This window comes from Miniopterus schreibersii (genome assembly GCF_964146895.1).
Source record: "Miniopterus schreibersii genome assembly, chromosome: 1".
Lineage (NCBI taxonomy): Eukaryota > Metazoa > Chordata > Mammalia > Chiroptera > Miniopteridae > Miniopterus > Miniopterus schreibersii.
In genome coordinates, this window is record NC_138101.1 from 43,417,667 (window position 1) to 43,433,622 (window position 15,956).

General features: G+C 42.9%; 1 protein-coding gene across 1 annotated transcript in view; it reads right to left on the bottom strand.

Annotated features, from left to right (window-relative positions):
- Positions 1 to 15,956, bottom strand: part of SCARB2 (scavenger receptor class B member 2) — a 49,998-nt gene that overhangs the window by 14,430 nt on the left and 19,612 nt on the right. Inside the window, exons 3-6 of the mRNA XM_081117077.1 lie at positions 8,506 to 8,653; positions 6,862 to 7,050; positions 4,311 to 4,402; positions 1,418 to 1,537 (exon numbers count right to left, since the gene is read on the bottom strand). Coding sequence (XP_080973203.1) covers positions 1,418 to 1,537; positions 4,311 to 4,402; positions 6,862 to 7,050; positions 8,506 to 8,653 — 549 coding nt within the window. The remainder of the gene's footprint in view (positions 1 to 1,417; positions 1,538 to 4,310; positions 4,403 to 6,861; positions 7,051 to 8,505; positions 8,654 to 15,956) is intronic.

Below are 15,956 nucleotides of genomic sequence, written 5' to 3' on the forward strand. Positions count from 1 at the left end.
CGGGTTCGATCCCGTCAGGGTGTGTGCGGGAGGCAACCGATCAATGTTTCTCTCTCACATCGATGTTTCTCTCTCTCCCTTTCCCTTCCTCTCTCTCTTAAAGTCAATAAAAACATATTTAAAAAGAGAAGATGACATTTAAAATAGAAATTCATATTGAAAGAAATAAGGGGTCTGGACCAGCAGGGACGGATGCCAGCATGCGGGAAGCAGAGCAAAGGGAGCGAGGGCGAGGGCGAGGGCGAGGGCGAGGCAGAGGCTAAGCCAAAGCTCGGCCAGGACAAGTACCCAGTTAGGCAGATACCTGATTAGGATACCTGCTTTGATGCGCATTTCCCCCACGTAAAAGGTTTCCAGACTTTGCCCATAGTGATTTGAGTGGAGGTCGGCCCATGTCTGCCTTCAGTTGTTAGTGGAGTTTCAGTGGTCCCTGAAATGCTAACCGCCCTCCTGTTTGTATAGCACCAGGCTACAGGTAGCCCCCACTTTTCAGAAGTTTGCTTCATGCTACTTTGCTTCTACCAAAGGCCTACATTAGCACCTGGTTTTGCTAACTGAAAGAAATCTGAAGAGGATTTTTGCTTTCATGGGAAAAGGTGAAAAGTAAAGCAGCCTTTGTTTTGCAGCAAGGCATTCCCTAGAGAGGCAGCGGGCACCCCAAGCAGTGAGAGTGGCCCCCCGAGCCCCTTCCCCAGAGCTACACTCGGCATCTCAGCATGGAGCCCCGTGGCTCTGAACTGTGCTGTGAGCGTCTGTGCTTGATCTCGATTTATTCTGTGTATCCGTTAGTGAGATGTGCCCTAAGGCATTGAAAGCACTAAGAGAGCTCATAAAGGTATTACGCTTAGTGTAAATCTGGACATAATTAAGCATACTGGGTTATTTTTTGCATCTTGGAATGTTCAAAATATTTTTCATATACATTAATAACTGCTTTCTTCGCTTTACACCAAATCAGCTTTCAAAAGGTTTCAGCCCGGCCGGGCGTGGCTCAGCGGTTGAGCATCGGCCTAGGATCCAGGCGATCGGGGTTCGATTCCCGGTCAGGGCACAGGCCCGGGTTGCGGGCTCGATCAGTGACTCTCTCATCATTGATGTTTCTATCTCTCTCTCTTCCTCTCTCTGAAATCAATAAAGATATATTAAAAAAAAAAAAAAAAAGGTTTCCTAGGAACAGTCTACTGTCGGATAGGGGGGAAACCTGCAGAGACAAAGCCCCTTCCCACCGGCACTTTGTCCGAATCGATCCTTCAGCCCTTCACTTGGCGGCCGAGACGACGCGCTCTGGGCCTCACCTTTCACCTCGGAACCAGAGATGTGACACACCTCCGGCAGGGCTGTGACCGCATGGAAACTGCCTTCCACTCACACCTCACCCCTACAGCATTTTAAAAAAGGAAATATTTAAAGTTCTTACCTGCAAAAATCAGATGGAAAGACATAAAGGACTTCGTCTTTGGTTACTAGTGGGTGGAAAGTATCGCCGTCCGTTCCATTAATCATATTGCATTTGTCTGTCGCCCACCAGTCAAGTGACCTGTAATTGACAAGCGTAAGGAAGAGTCACGAGTATCAAATTTGATTTTATATTATTTTTTTCAAATGGGCAGGACTTTTCAAGACCTAACTAGGAGCTGGCTATCCACAGAAGCTCCTTCATATGCAGACACGGTGATACTGGTCAGGGATTGAATCAAGACGGGAAAAATAGGCTCCTGACCCTCGAATCAATTTTGATAGAAGCGATGGCCAAAAATCCCTTTTTCCTTCCTTGAAAAGGGGAATCCTAACACAGAGAAGTTTAGAAATATCCATTTGCTTAAAACAATGATCTAATTTAGCCTTAATAGCCTGACAGACAAGCTCTGGATAGATATGTTCATCTCTTTAACATTCATGACAAAGAATTTACTGTCTCTCCTTGGAACAGTTCTCTGTTTCAAAATTAATGGGAGTCTTCTCTTGGGTGTCAAGAAAGCTTAATATTGAATTGACTTCAGACTCACTAAAAGCACAGTTGAGCTACTGGGCTTCCCAACTAAAATAATTCTGCAAATCATTTTTTTTTTTTAATGAAAGAAACTTACACTAAGAGATAACAAAATCAACAATGAGAAGATGAAATCATGTTAGAAGAAATGAAAATAACTGAACAATTTGGTTAATACCTTCAAAAAATATGTTTAGTATCCTCAAAGAGCTAAATGAAACAATGAAAGAATAACATCCTTAGAAATGAATGATAAATTATTTTTAAAATAAAAAGGAAAGAATGAAACAAGATCCAAAAAAGAAAAACAGATATCATGGGAATAAAAAATAGTTTCTGAAAGAAAAACTCTGTATAAAACTCTTAACTGCACATAGTTGGAGGGAGAATTGGTTAATTAAAAGATAGTTCTAAGGAATTTATACAAATATAAGCTCAGAAAAATTAAAAAGGAAAGGATTAAGATAGAGAGAATACACGGAGAAGTTCCAATTAATATTTAATAGTCTTGGGGTGGGTTGTGATGGTGAAAATAGAGCAAATAACAGAGAAACAACAAGTTAAGAGCTAATTTCTGGAAGTATTTCAAAATTTAAGAAAGATATGAGGCCTTGGATTGAAAATATGTCCCAAAGGCCAAACAGGATAAATACAAATAAATTCAAATCTGGATATGTTGTAGTAAAACTGCAAAAGGCCAATGAAAAAGATAGACATCAAAAGTCAGTGGAGTCATATCTTCACAGTTTTGAACTGTCAACCTAGAATTCTACACCTAACTAAAGTCATTCAAAACTGAGAATGAAATTTAGACATTTAAAAATATGCAAAGTCTAAGAAACTTTACTACCCACAGATCCTAACACAGAATACGTGTGTGTGTGTGTGTGTATTAAGAAATGAGTCAAATTATTGTCCTGTTTGGAAGGAGAAGAGAGACAATAAATAACTTCAGATTTTGTTAGAAAAATGTTGTTAAATATGAATCATAAAAATCTAAGGATAGAATAGACATAAACCAGAAAAAAATAAGCCCAAATATATTAAGATATCATTATACCATAAATGTATCAGTAATTATAACACATATATAAAAGGATTAAATTCTATTAAAAGACTGAAAAAAAATGAGTTTTAAACAAAATCCAGTTACCTCCTGTTTACAAGTAAATTTCTCTTCTAGCTCAGAACCCCAGACACAGTTCCCCCTCGAGAAGTCACTGTTGCCAGTTTCTTAAATATTCTTTCAGGGATCGCATGTATTTGTGTGTGTGCGCATGCGTACAAATATGTTTATGTACGTGCTTTTCAAATTTTAAATAAACTTTTTATTTAAAAATAGTTTGATATTTACAGAAAAGTTGTGAAGATAGTACAGAGAGTTTCCCTATATTCCACTGCAGTTTTTTCCTGTATTTCTGGGAGGCTCAGAAGTCAATTTAATGTTCAAGAACAGAACTCCTCTTCCCTCAGTCCCTGAAGAATGAGCCTCGTTTTCTCTTGAAGGTTTCTAATTTCTCTAACTTTAAAAAATTACCTTGTTTTATAGGTAGCTTTATTGAAAGCTGCCTCAGCAACTTTTTGGAAGTAATTTGTTTATGTTATAAATATTAAAAAATAGTTTTGAAATACTATCATTCCGAACTCAAATGTATTTCATCTTTTAAAAAAATAACACAGCCCCGGCCAGGTGGCTCAGTGGGTTGGAGCATAGTCCCATCTACCAAAAGGCTGCAGGCTTGATTCCTGGTCAGGGCACATGCCTAGATTGGGGGTTCAGTCCCCAGTCAGGGCAGGTACGGGAGGTAACTGATTGATGTTTCTCTCTCACATCGATGTTTCCCTCTCTCTCTCCCTTCCACTCTCTCTAAAATCAATAAACACGTCCTCAGGTGAGGGTTAAGAAGATAATAATAAAATAAATAACACAAATAATTCACAGTAGGGGGTGTGCAGGAGGCAGCTGACCAATGTTTCTCTCTCCCTCTCCCTTCCTTTCTCTCTAAAGTTGATAAAAAAATTTTTTTTTTTTTTTTTTAAAGAGAGAACTCCTTTTTCTTCCCCAAACAGTCGTTTGAAAAGTATCGGCCCTGCAGCTGCACATCGGCAACGACTACCAAGTAGAAGAGGGAGACTAACCATTCACATTCAATTTGTCAACTGCATTATCTCAATGCTGATTTACAAAGTAATTATATTTTACATACTTATTTTTTCATCCAAAAATGAATTTAAAAATTTTTTTGAATTAATATGTAAACGGACATTCAGTTGAAATGAAAATTGAAAAATAATTACACTAATGAATCATTAGACTTACGTTTTACCATTCCATTCCACAATCTTTGAAAAGTTAAGGTAATTGTCTTCTCCAGTTAGAAAAACATAGTCTCCATCATTAGTCCCATTTTTCTGAAAATAAGTGAATATGATCATTTAAAGTAACGTGATGGTTAGTTTTGTGTGTCAGCTTGGATCGGCTGTGGTGCCCAGTGTTTGGTTAAACACTAATCTAGATGTTGCTATATTTTGTAGAAGTGATTTACAGTAAATTGACTTTAAGTAAAAGAGATTACCGTTGATAATGTGGGTGGGCCCATTCAATCAGTTGAAGGCTTAATAACAAAATCTGAGGTTTCCTGGAGAAAAAAACGAAATTCTCAAGACTGCAACATAAAAATCCTGCCTGAGTTTCCAGCCTGCCAACCTGTCCCATGGATTTCAGACTTGCCACTTGCCAGCCCCCACAACTGCATAAGCCAATTGTTTCATTCTTTTAAATGTTTACTATTAAATGCTTATTATGTGACAGACACTTTATGGTATACTAAGAATAATAAAATAACCAAAGACTATTCTATTTCCATTGCTCTATTTTTCGAGCTTTGTCATAGATGTATTTTGGGGGTATTAGCGCAGGTACATTTGGGGTTAATAAACTGAGGCCCAGTACTTGTATTCTGCTTTCTTTTTAAAATGGGGTTTTCTTCTGAGTATAGAAGTAATACATTCTTCTGATTATAAACGTAATAAATTCGTATTAGAAAATACAGAATGATGTATTAAAACCTTAGAAAAACATTCACGCCCTTTGTGAATTCTCTTTTCATGCTTTTTTTGTTTTAGTTTTGGTTTTTATGTGTGTTTTCTGCCTACGGGGTTCTTCTTTCTGTCACTTAACATTATTTTGCCAACTGTCAATGTATCAACACGGTCCACATGCATAGATTGGTCATGCGTGTTCCACATGTGAAATTGCATGTCCCTTTATGAAAAGAGATGGGACTCTTCTCTACAGCAGCAGCATGAACATCACGACTTGGTTACAAATTCAAATACCCCGCGTGAAAAAATGCTGAACCTCCGGCTTTGGAAGTGCACGTATGATGCTCCCTGCAGTCCCTCAGTGGTTAGAGTTCCATGTTGCAGGTAACTGAGGGTTCTCCCGGCTGCTGCCCAAGGTGGGGGGCTGAGTGTGCCGCGTCCCTGCCTCTCCCCAGAGCTTTCCTGTGAGGACAGGCGGGTTCGCAGGCTTTGTGCTATGCGGTGGGGACGCGAGGGCTGCGGGAGGCCGAGAAACGTCCTGAGGCTGTGCCTGCAGCTCGGACGCCTGGGCAACCCCAGCACCATCCATCCTCCGCGCAGGGCGGCTACACGGCCGCTCCTCAAAGGTGCTTCCCGACAGCTGGCATTTTACACGTCGGGGGCAGCTCCGTGAGTGCCCGGCCCTCTTCCACCACGGAGGGCAGGGCCTGGGGTCAGCGGGCACAGACCCGACAGTGAGCACGCGGGTACCTGATCCTGAAGCATCTCCCTTTCTCAGGAGCTGGGAATTCACCTCATCTTATTGGTCCCCACGCCCTGTTCCTCCCCTTAAAGCGTCAGGTCGTTTGGTTCTGACAGTCTCTGGTGGCGCTAAGGTGGAGCAGGTGGAGCAGGTGGAGCAGGTGGAGCAGGTGGAGCAGGCCCACGGCCTCGGTGTCCGAGGGGACAGCTGGCGGGCCCACGAGGACTGAGGGCAGGTCTGAGGCCGGGCTGGGCAGGGGCGCAACGTCACAGCCTGGCCTGGCCACTGAATGGACTTTTGTGCTACTGGCTAGAGAGTCAGTATTTGGCAGAGCCGATAAAAACTGAACGAAAAGCATTGCCTTTCCCCCCACCAACGAACACTACAGAAACTTTGGCTCCAAAACGAAAACAAATACCAGTCATTTATATTAATGCAGGGTCATTCTTTTCCAGCCAGTCATGAAGGGGAAAAAGAGTGATGGTTCCTGGAATGCGTCTTGCAACTAACTCCTAGTTTGAAACGCACTTTCATAGACTTCTCGCTTAGCCGTGTCAAAACAACCTTTGAAGTGTGGGTCCTTCTAGTCTCAAGTTAGAAATGATGAAACTGAGGTCCAGAGAAGTCCCATAGTTATTACGTGAAAAGTCAGAATGCAAATCTAGGCCCCCGGATTCTAAGTCTCATTTTCCCCCCTGGATAAGGGAAATCCACGGAATCTAACTGAGAGACGGTCCAGGGCTTTCCCCTAAATGGGCCTTGTAGAGAAACAGGGATCCCCAAATCATCAAAATGAGACTTGGCACTGCGCACTGAAACGCACGACAGGCTGACACTGCACCTGATGGCACAGCTACACTGTGTTTCCACAGCTCCCGCAGGCACAGCCAGGGCTGGCAGTGTGCTGTAGGAGTTTATCTGCCCCCTACTGAGACACTTCCTTATTTTTCACACACTGTACAAGAGGTCTAGGATTCCGGGCAATTCTGATCTTCTCCTAGAAGAAGCCCAAAGTGAAAATGAAATCCGGCTTGGGGTACCCCTCAGCTGAACAAAGAGGCTCTGAACCCCAAAATCCACTTACCCCATAGTACAAGCCAAAATAAGGAGGGATGTCGGGTCTGAAAGGGTGGATGAGGGACAAGATCTCATCTTTGTAGCCCCAGAGCAAATCGTGGACCGTGTGTGTCACGAAGAGCTTCTGCTGATAAGCCTTTATCAGGGCCTGGATGACCATCCGGGAGATGCCCTGTTCGGCCCACTCCATGGCAGTCTGCGAAGCAGAGGCAAATTCAGAGAACAGCGCACCTGCCCCCTCTCCAAAGGCAAAGGGAGACGGACACTTAAATACTGAGATGAAATAGCTGAAACATTATCAAGGGAGCTCTCTGGCCGAGTGCACAAGAATGAAACTCTTGCCCTGGCTGGTGTGACTCAGTTGGTTAGAGCACTGTCCCGGGCACCCCAAGGTCCGCTGTTGGATTCCTGATCAGGGCACATGCCCAGGTTGCGGGTTGGGTGCCTGGGTGGGGTGCATACTGGAGGCAACTGATCAATGTTTCTCTCTCTCCCTCTCCCTTCTTCTCTCTCTGAAATCAATAAAATATATTTTAAAAAAAGAATAAAACCCTTCAGTTTTACATTTTTAACAGTGAGCTTAGCATCACCACTTGGTGCCCTGTTATCCCCACACAGCATGAAGAAAGGGGAAAGCGCTTGTAATTACATTGGCATATTTGGCCACAACATGGCACCGCCTTCCTCCTGCTTGGGGGCCAGAGGCTGGGGCCCTCATTATAAACTTCACACCCCTAGATGGCAGGACAGGGCCAGATCTGGGATCTAATGTTTTCCAGGTCCTGGATCCACCATGAGTGTCCAGCTGCATGTGGGCACCCAGGAGTTAGCGTGGGAGGGGGTTGGTACAGGTGAACAGGAGTATTTCCTGGATATCAAACGTGTTATTATTAGATGGATTTGCCCTTATAATCAGAGCCCAATTAAATCACTGTAGGCTATAATCAAAAGCCCAGTCTCTGTTATTTGGAATGGGGAAAAACAGTCAATACAGATACTGAGAACTTAAAAATCTTAGGTAGAAATCTAAATTAAGAAGCGGTATGCAAATTCTATTGCTAGAGTTTCTGAACCAAAGCAAGGGACAAATAAATATTTTAAAAATTATTAGCTACTCAGGAAAATCCCAGAGACATAATTATTTACACAAGTGCTGATCTTGAACACACAGCAAGAAATTGTGAAGAGTTCCTAAAATTTGCATTTTGTTACAAAGACTGTGTTTGAAAGACCTCAGAAAAACATCTGAGATACACTTTAAAGAACGGCAGGGGGAAATGTATTTTTCTTTTTATGTGTGTGTGTGTGTGTGTGTGTATGTGTATATATATAGCTTTATTGATCTCAGAGAGAGGAGGGGAGAGGGAGAGAGAGAGTTGCAACATCAATAATGAGAGAGTCATCATGGATCCTCCTGCAGGCCCCTGAATGGGGATCGAGCCCGCAACCTGGGCATGTGCCCTGACCAGGAATCCAACCTCGATCTCCTGAATCCTAAGTCGATGCTCAACTGCTGAGCCACGCCCAGCCGGGTTATGTGTGTATATTTTTAACATAACTTAGATCCTAAATGTAAAGCCATAGTAGCCTTTAGTTAGCTTTTTCTTTTTTTCTAAAACCCACAATAATGGTACTTAAAATGCTAACTTACCACTGCAGGAATATTTAGTGTTCTGATTAAGTCAGTTTGAGCGTCTCCAAAAGAGGGGTCTCGTTCAAAAACATAGGCCTTGTTGCTAACAGCAGAAATTGTTGTTCCATTATCTCCAAATTGAATATCCGCTTTGTTTCTGATTTCCCTAAAAGAAAGAAATAGATTTTCTTTGAAAAGTCACTACTTTAAAAAGCAATATTTCCCCCTTCTTTCAGTATCAAAGTCATTTCCAATATACTATTCCCAATATAACCATTAGAAGGAGAGATTGCATGCAGATACCAACTCTGTAAAAACTGGAGATTAAAGCTCTAATGTGAGAAGGAAATGAGGCCTAGGATAGAGTCTTCTCAAAAAACTGTCATTTTCATTCTTTCCTCCCACAATTTGGAAAATGTAATGGTCAAGGGTCACCTTGAGCAGGGAATCAAAGCCAATGAACTCTCTCCTGGGTTAAGGTTTGGTCCCAAAATATATTCTCGAGGAATACATACAAAACCTGATAGAGGCCGTCCTGTTAAAACACTTGTGCAATTTGCAGTTGGAGGAATCTGTGGTGGACTTTCGATTGTTAGACATTCAATCTCCCTTTTTTTTTTTTTTGGTCAGAGCCCTGATTTTCTTTTCTCTCCTGCACTGGGCAGTGGTGTGGGACCCCAGCTTGTCCAATTCTTTTCCCTGGGCCTCTGTCTCCTGAGCACAGAGCCTCCAGATGGAAAACACGGTCAAAATACCAGTTTCCTCCAGGGGGCACACACAATGCAAGGATCCTTGAGTTTTGGAAATGGAGGTCTTTAAAGCTGCCCTGGACCCTGCCTCTTTCTTCCCAGCCTCAACTTGGAATTTGTAACCCACGTTAGAAAGCCTTCAAATAAATTCTCTTTTTAGTTAAATTGGCCAGAGGCAGTTTCTCTCGCTTGCAACCAAAGCCCCCTCACATAGAAAGCATAACCCAGTCTTTTTATAGATGAGAAAAGGGAGATCGAGATAAAGTAACTAGCCCAGGACTAACCAGGAGGTGGCAGAACAAGGTTTAGAGTCAAGGTCCCCTGACTTCATGTCCAAGGTTTTCCTTGACTCTACAGAGAAGTTAATGCAAAGTGATTGCTTAGCAACTGAAGGAGAGGAAATTTCAAAGACTAATCCCTGCCTTTGCCAAGGCTGGTGCCTGCAGAAGGGCATTCCTCCCCCCTCCCCGTCCCAGAGCCTCCCTGCAGCCAAGGTGAAGAGGGAAAGACTTCTGCAGACGTACTCATTTATAGCCAAGGCCCAGGATCCCACACTGGCCTAGCCTACCACTAAGGAACTAGAAGTAGAAAAAGTGATCCCAGGGTGAACACCAGTTTACATGCAAAGAAAACTGGGCCTGGGAGCAAAGAGCTGGGATTTAATGTCAGGACAAAAACCCAGGAATCAACTTTGCCAAGTTTTCTAACTAATGACAAAACTGATGACCTTGCTGAAGCTTTTTTTATTTTTCACTGAGCCCTGGGTCATGAACCTAGAGGCCTCAATAACCCCAACCCTAGAGCCTGCATCATTTATGTTTACTTATGTGTACTGACTCTGGGGATGGCTTTTAAAATGTTTTCTTTATGGCTGACCCTGTAAGAACTTGGTGTTTTAAAGGGAAGCTGAGCATGGGGGCTCCAATCACGTTAAGCCTTGTGACTTGACTGGGTTTCTCAATACATTTCAAAAAGTCAAAGCCATGCAACTTGGCAGTCACCAAGGGACCACGACGGGTCACTCACAGCTACCACATGACTTCCCCTCAGCCTCAGCCACACAAAGGCATTACTCACATGTGGCCTTTGCAGAGCGGTCTAACTGAAGGAAGACAGCTCCACTGAGGTCAGAAATGGCCTCCCCCTCTGCAGAGGCCAAGAAAACCAAAGAGAGAGACAGCAAGGGGCCTCCCTCTCAGAACAACATATAGTCATATAGCCAGAGGAACACGGAGTCAGAGGAAACCCAAAATGTTTCTCCTTCCAAGCACTCCTGCCACTCTACCAGCACATCTGGTTACCAAAATCTCCCCCACAGCTGGTCAGCAACAGTCAACTAGAAGCAGGGTGGTCTTCTGGTGAACAGCAGACTGAGAGCAAGACGGGACAATCACTGCTTTACAGTACCTGACAAAACCAGAGGCTTCTAGAAATAGAAACAGAAGCTTGTTTTTGTTTTTTGTTTTTAAAAAACAAATCGAATCTTAGGCCTATTCAATTAATTAAGGAACCATATTTGAAAGTGCATGGTATGGTCCCTGGTACTTAACAGACGCCAATAAACGCTGCTGGTGTTGAAGGCCCCAGGACATCACAGACTCGGACTACAGCTTAATATTTGTTATTCAACGGTGGCCCTAGTCATTAAGAAAGGTTGAGACAAGATTAAAGATGGCAGTGGACTGAGTGGAAGCTACACTGACACTCTCCTGGGACCAAATTGGAATTACAACTAAAATACAGAAAAATCATCCTGAATAATCAACTGCCACTGAAGAGGAACTGGAGAGCACCCTCATAACCCAGGAGGAAAAGTGGAGCCCACATAGAGACTGGTAGGAAGTGCGGAGGGGAGAGGGCCGGCTGGGCCCCCACAGGCAGCAGCTGAAGGTCCCGAGGACGATCTCAGCTGTGGGGGTTCCCACCGAGGACTCTGGGGCCTAAACCCCAGGCTGGGCTTCCTAGCAAAGAGCACTGGAACTGAGAAAGGTGCCCACATAACGTCTGGCTGTGAAAAGCAGCCGGGTTTCTGTCTGCCAGGGAGAGACAGCTGGGAATGCAGGCACCCTCTTAAAGGGCCAACGCACAAAGTTTTGTGTGCAGCCACTCACCTTGGGCTCTGGCAGAGGGAGCGGAGAGTGGACTAGAGCTGTGGGAGGAGAATCTAGCGTTGTGGGCTCTGGAGAGTGAGATCAAGGGGCACCCATCTGGATTCCTGTGCCAAGTCATTCCCCCATACTGCAGAGGACATCTTTCTCAGGTAGACAATTTGCAGCTTTTGCCTGGGGGGAAAAGTAATCCCACCCTCCTACCCCGCTGGAAAACCTCTCCCCCTACCCTAAGGAGTTTCTAAAGCCTGAGGCTCCTTAAGAGACTGATAACAATCAGCCACCCCACACTGTGGAGTTTCTACAGCCTGAAGCTCATTAAGAGAATCAGATTAATCAGCCTGCAGGCAGAGGCAGACCTCAGAGTGCTTTGAGTCTTTGCCTGATCTGCTTCTGGACCCAGGCCTTGGAAAAGCAGACTTTGGTGTGCATTTTGGCCCTGTCCAAACACACTCAGCCCCAGCAGAGGAGACCTCAAGCCGAGGGTTGTTGATAGCTCCAAACAGGGTACTCAGGGCCAGATACAAACTGCATCTGACATCAGCCTGCACCAGAGACCCACCAAAAAGACTGAGAGTCCTAGCAGATCTACCTAATACAAAGAAACAAACCCAAACAGGCAGCCAAAATGGGGAGACAAAAAAACAAGCCCCAAATGAAAGAATAAGAGAAGTCTCCAGAAAAAGAGCTAAATGAAATGGAGATAAGCAATCTCTCAGATATAGAGTTCAGAATACTGATTGTAAGGATGCTCAACAGCATGAATAAAGATATGGAAACTATGAAGGAAGTTAAGAATGACATAGCAGAAATAAAAAATACATTGGAAGGAATAAACAGCAGATTAGAGGAAGCTGAGGATCAGATCAGTGAATCAGAAGACAGGGTCGAAAAAAAATCACTCAATCAGAGATCCAAAAAGAAAAAACAATTAAAAAACAGGTCAGTCTAAGGGAGCTGTGGGACAACATGAAACATAACAACAGTCACATTATAGGAATGCCATAAGAGATCGAAAGGAAGCAAGGGTTAGAGAACCTGTTTGAAGAAATAATGGCACAAAACTTCCCTAACCTGGTCAAGGAAAAAGTCACGCAAGTTCATGAGGCACAGAGAGTCCCAAGCAAGAAGAATCCAAAGAGGCCCACACCCAGATACATCATAATTAAAATGCCAAGAATTCAAGACAAAGAGAGAGTATTAAAGGCAGCAAGAGAAAAGCAATCTGTTACCTACAAAGGAGCCCCCACAAGGCTGTCATTTGACTTCTCATCAGAAACTCTACAGGCCAGAAGGGAATGGCATGAAGTATTCAAGATAATGCAAAACAAGGATCTGAAACCAAGACTACTCTACCCAGCAAGATTATCAATCAAGATAGATGGTGAAATAAAGAGCTTCCCAGACAAAAAAAGCTAAAGGAGTTTATCACCACCAAACCAGCACTGAAGGAAATGTTAAAGGAACTGCTGTAATTAGAAGTAGAACTAGAGAGAAACATAGGCATAAAGAATTAAAATGGCAATAGATGAGTATCAATAATAACCTTAAATGTAAATGGATTAAATGCCCCAATAAAGAGATATAGGGTGGCTGAATGGATAAGAAAACATAACCCAAATATATGCTGTCTACAAGAGACCCACCTCAAATCAAAAGACTCACACAGAATAAGAGTGAAGGGATGGAAAATATTTTCCATGCAAATGGAAATGAAAAAAAAGCTGAGGTAGCAATACTCATATCAGACAAAACAGACTTCAAAATGAAGACCATAACAAGAGACAAGAAAGGTCACTACATAATACTAAAAGGATAGATAGATCCAACAAGAGGATATAACCCTGATAAACATATATGCACCCAATATAGGAGCACCTAAATTTATAAAAAAAAAATTCTAGAGGACTTTAAAGGAGATGTCAGCAGCAGTACAGTCATAGTAGGGGACTTTAACAGCCCACTGACTTCACTGGATGGGTCTTCCAGACAAAAAATCAACAAGGAAACAGTGACCCCAAATGACACACTAGATCGGATGGATTTAATTGACCTTTACATAACATTCCACCCCAAAGCTGCAGAATATACATTCTTCTCAAGTGCATACAGGACATTCTCAAAGACAGACCACATGTTGGGACACTAAACAAGTCTCTACAAGTTCAAGAAGATTGAAATCATATCAAGCATCTTCTCAGACCACAGTGGCATGAAATTAGAAATCAACTACAATAAAAACACTAAAAAACACTCAAACACATGGAGGCTAAATAGCATGTTTTTAAACAATGAATGGGTTACCAAAGAGATCAAGAAAGAAATAAAAAACTTCCTGGAAACAAATGGAAATGAACACATAACAACTCCAAATCTATGGGCACAATGAAAGCAGTCCTGAGAGGGAAGTTCACAGCACTACAAGCCTACCTCAAAAACAAGAAAAACTTCTAATAAACTATCTACCCTACAACTTAAAAACTTACAAACAGAGTAACAAGAAAAGCCCAGAGTAAGTAGAAGGAAGGAAATAATAAAAAGATCAGAGCAGAAATAAATGACATAGAGACTGAAAAACAATACAAAAGATCAATGAAACCAAGAGCTGGTTCTTTGAAAAGATAAGTAAGATTGATGAACCTTTAGCCAGACCCATCAAGAAACAAAGAGAAAGGACCCAAATAAACAAAATCAGACCACCTTAAATTCTATCCATGGACCCCTTAGGGATCCATGGATGCTGGATTAGGAGCTGCTGTAAGATATTCCTGGGCTTTCCTCACTAGTAAGTTTAGGTCCCTCTAAAATGGGAACATGCAGGGTGTATGTTAATAGTTGAACACTGTTTTACCTCTAGGATTTATTTATTCCCATGACCACATCTGCTACAGAACATTAAGCCCGCAGACACAATGGCCTAGACGCTCTAAGGGAAGCCTGCTGGGCTTCTCTGAGTTGTGATTAGAACCCCTGATTTTTCTCAGGAGATTAGGGTCACAACCACAGGGACAGACCCAAGAGACCCAGAGGGAAAGTTGTAAGGGTTTTTCTTTTGTTCTCAGTTCATCCAAAGGAATTTAGTTAAAAAAACAAAAACTGCAAAAAGACAAATATTTTATGACTACACATATATGAAGTATCTACAGCAGCAGCCCCTGTGGATGGGGCAGTGGAAAGGGGGAGTGATTTAATAGTGTAGAGTTTCAGATCTGCAAGATGAAAAAGTTCTGGAGCTCTGTTTCACAGCACTGTGAATATAACTAACACGACTGAGCTGCACACGGGGAAGCAGTTAAGATGGTACGTTTTATGTCATGGTTTTTATCACAATAAAAAAATGGTTAAAATGGCAAAACAAACAAATAGGACACTCAGATTCTAGTTCAACTTCTACTGTCCCTGAAAGGGACAGACCTGCTCTACCTTGTACAGAGTTTTTTTAAGCATAAAACACACACACACAAAAGTGCTTTTTAAAATGAAGCCCTGCTCCCTGGCCAGGTGGCTCCGTTGGTTGGAGCGTCATCTGGACATCAAAAGGCTGCAGGTTTGATCCCCGGTCAGGGATCAGCAGGAGGCAACAAATCCATCTTTCTCTCTTTCTTTTTTCTTTTTCTCTCTCTCTCTCCCTCTGTCTTCCTCTCTCTCTCCAAATCAATAAAATCATATCCTCGGGTGAGGATTTAAAAAATAAAATAAAGACCTGTCTTTTAAATATTCTTTTATATAACATGGGAGCTCACCTTTATGATTCTGTATGTCACTTTCTACAGACTAAGATGATCCACTCAGACTAGTAACAACAGCAAGCAGCAGTACTTACGGGCCGGCACTATCTGAGCACTTTGTAAACAGACTCCTGGACTCCTGGAGCCCTAAGGACCCAGTGGTGCAGGTCCTATTTTTTATCTCCATTTTATAGATAAGGAAACCCAGCCACAGAGGACTAGAAAGTGGCAGAGGCAGGATCCAAAACAAGCAATTCCACCTGAGGCAGGACCAGGTTTTTATCTCTGAGTCCAGCACTTGAGAACCCTACTGACTCATTCACACTAACTGAATCGGTCACAACCATTTACCGACAACCCACTGCGACAGAATTGTGAGGAATTTCTACCATTTTGTTCAAGAAGAAAGGCCTTGTTGTCTACTTCCCTCTACTATCTTTTTTTAAACCCGATAAGGAGACACTTGGCAGGAAAGATGACTATGGGGAGGGGCCGTTGTCACTGTGCGATGAGGAACACTTAGTAGGGAAAACGCTCTGACCATAAGATCCCCAAGTGCCTCTCTCTCCTAATTTTTGAAAACAACAACAATTAAAGCAATTCTCCTAACCCCCTGCGTTTGGACTTTGTGATCTCTGCCCAAGACTAACCTGTACTACCACCGGTTGTCTCCTGTGCCCAGGAGGGTGGCGGGAGGAATGAAGAAGAGACTAGAAGGCCTTTCTGCAGGCCAACACATTTTAGGAACTGGTCTAAAACGAGTGGGGGAAGGAACTAGGGAAAGGCTCTAGAAGTCACCAAAGAAAATCACAAGGTGACCTTAAAACGGTTGGGTGTGAGGAGTAAGCTCTTCATGGCTCAATAACCCAGAAAGCAGCAGCTGC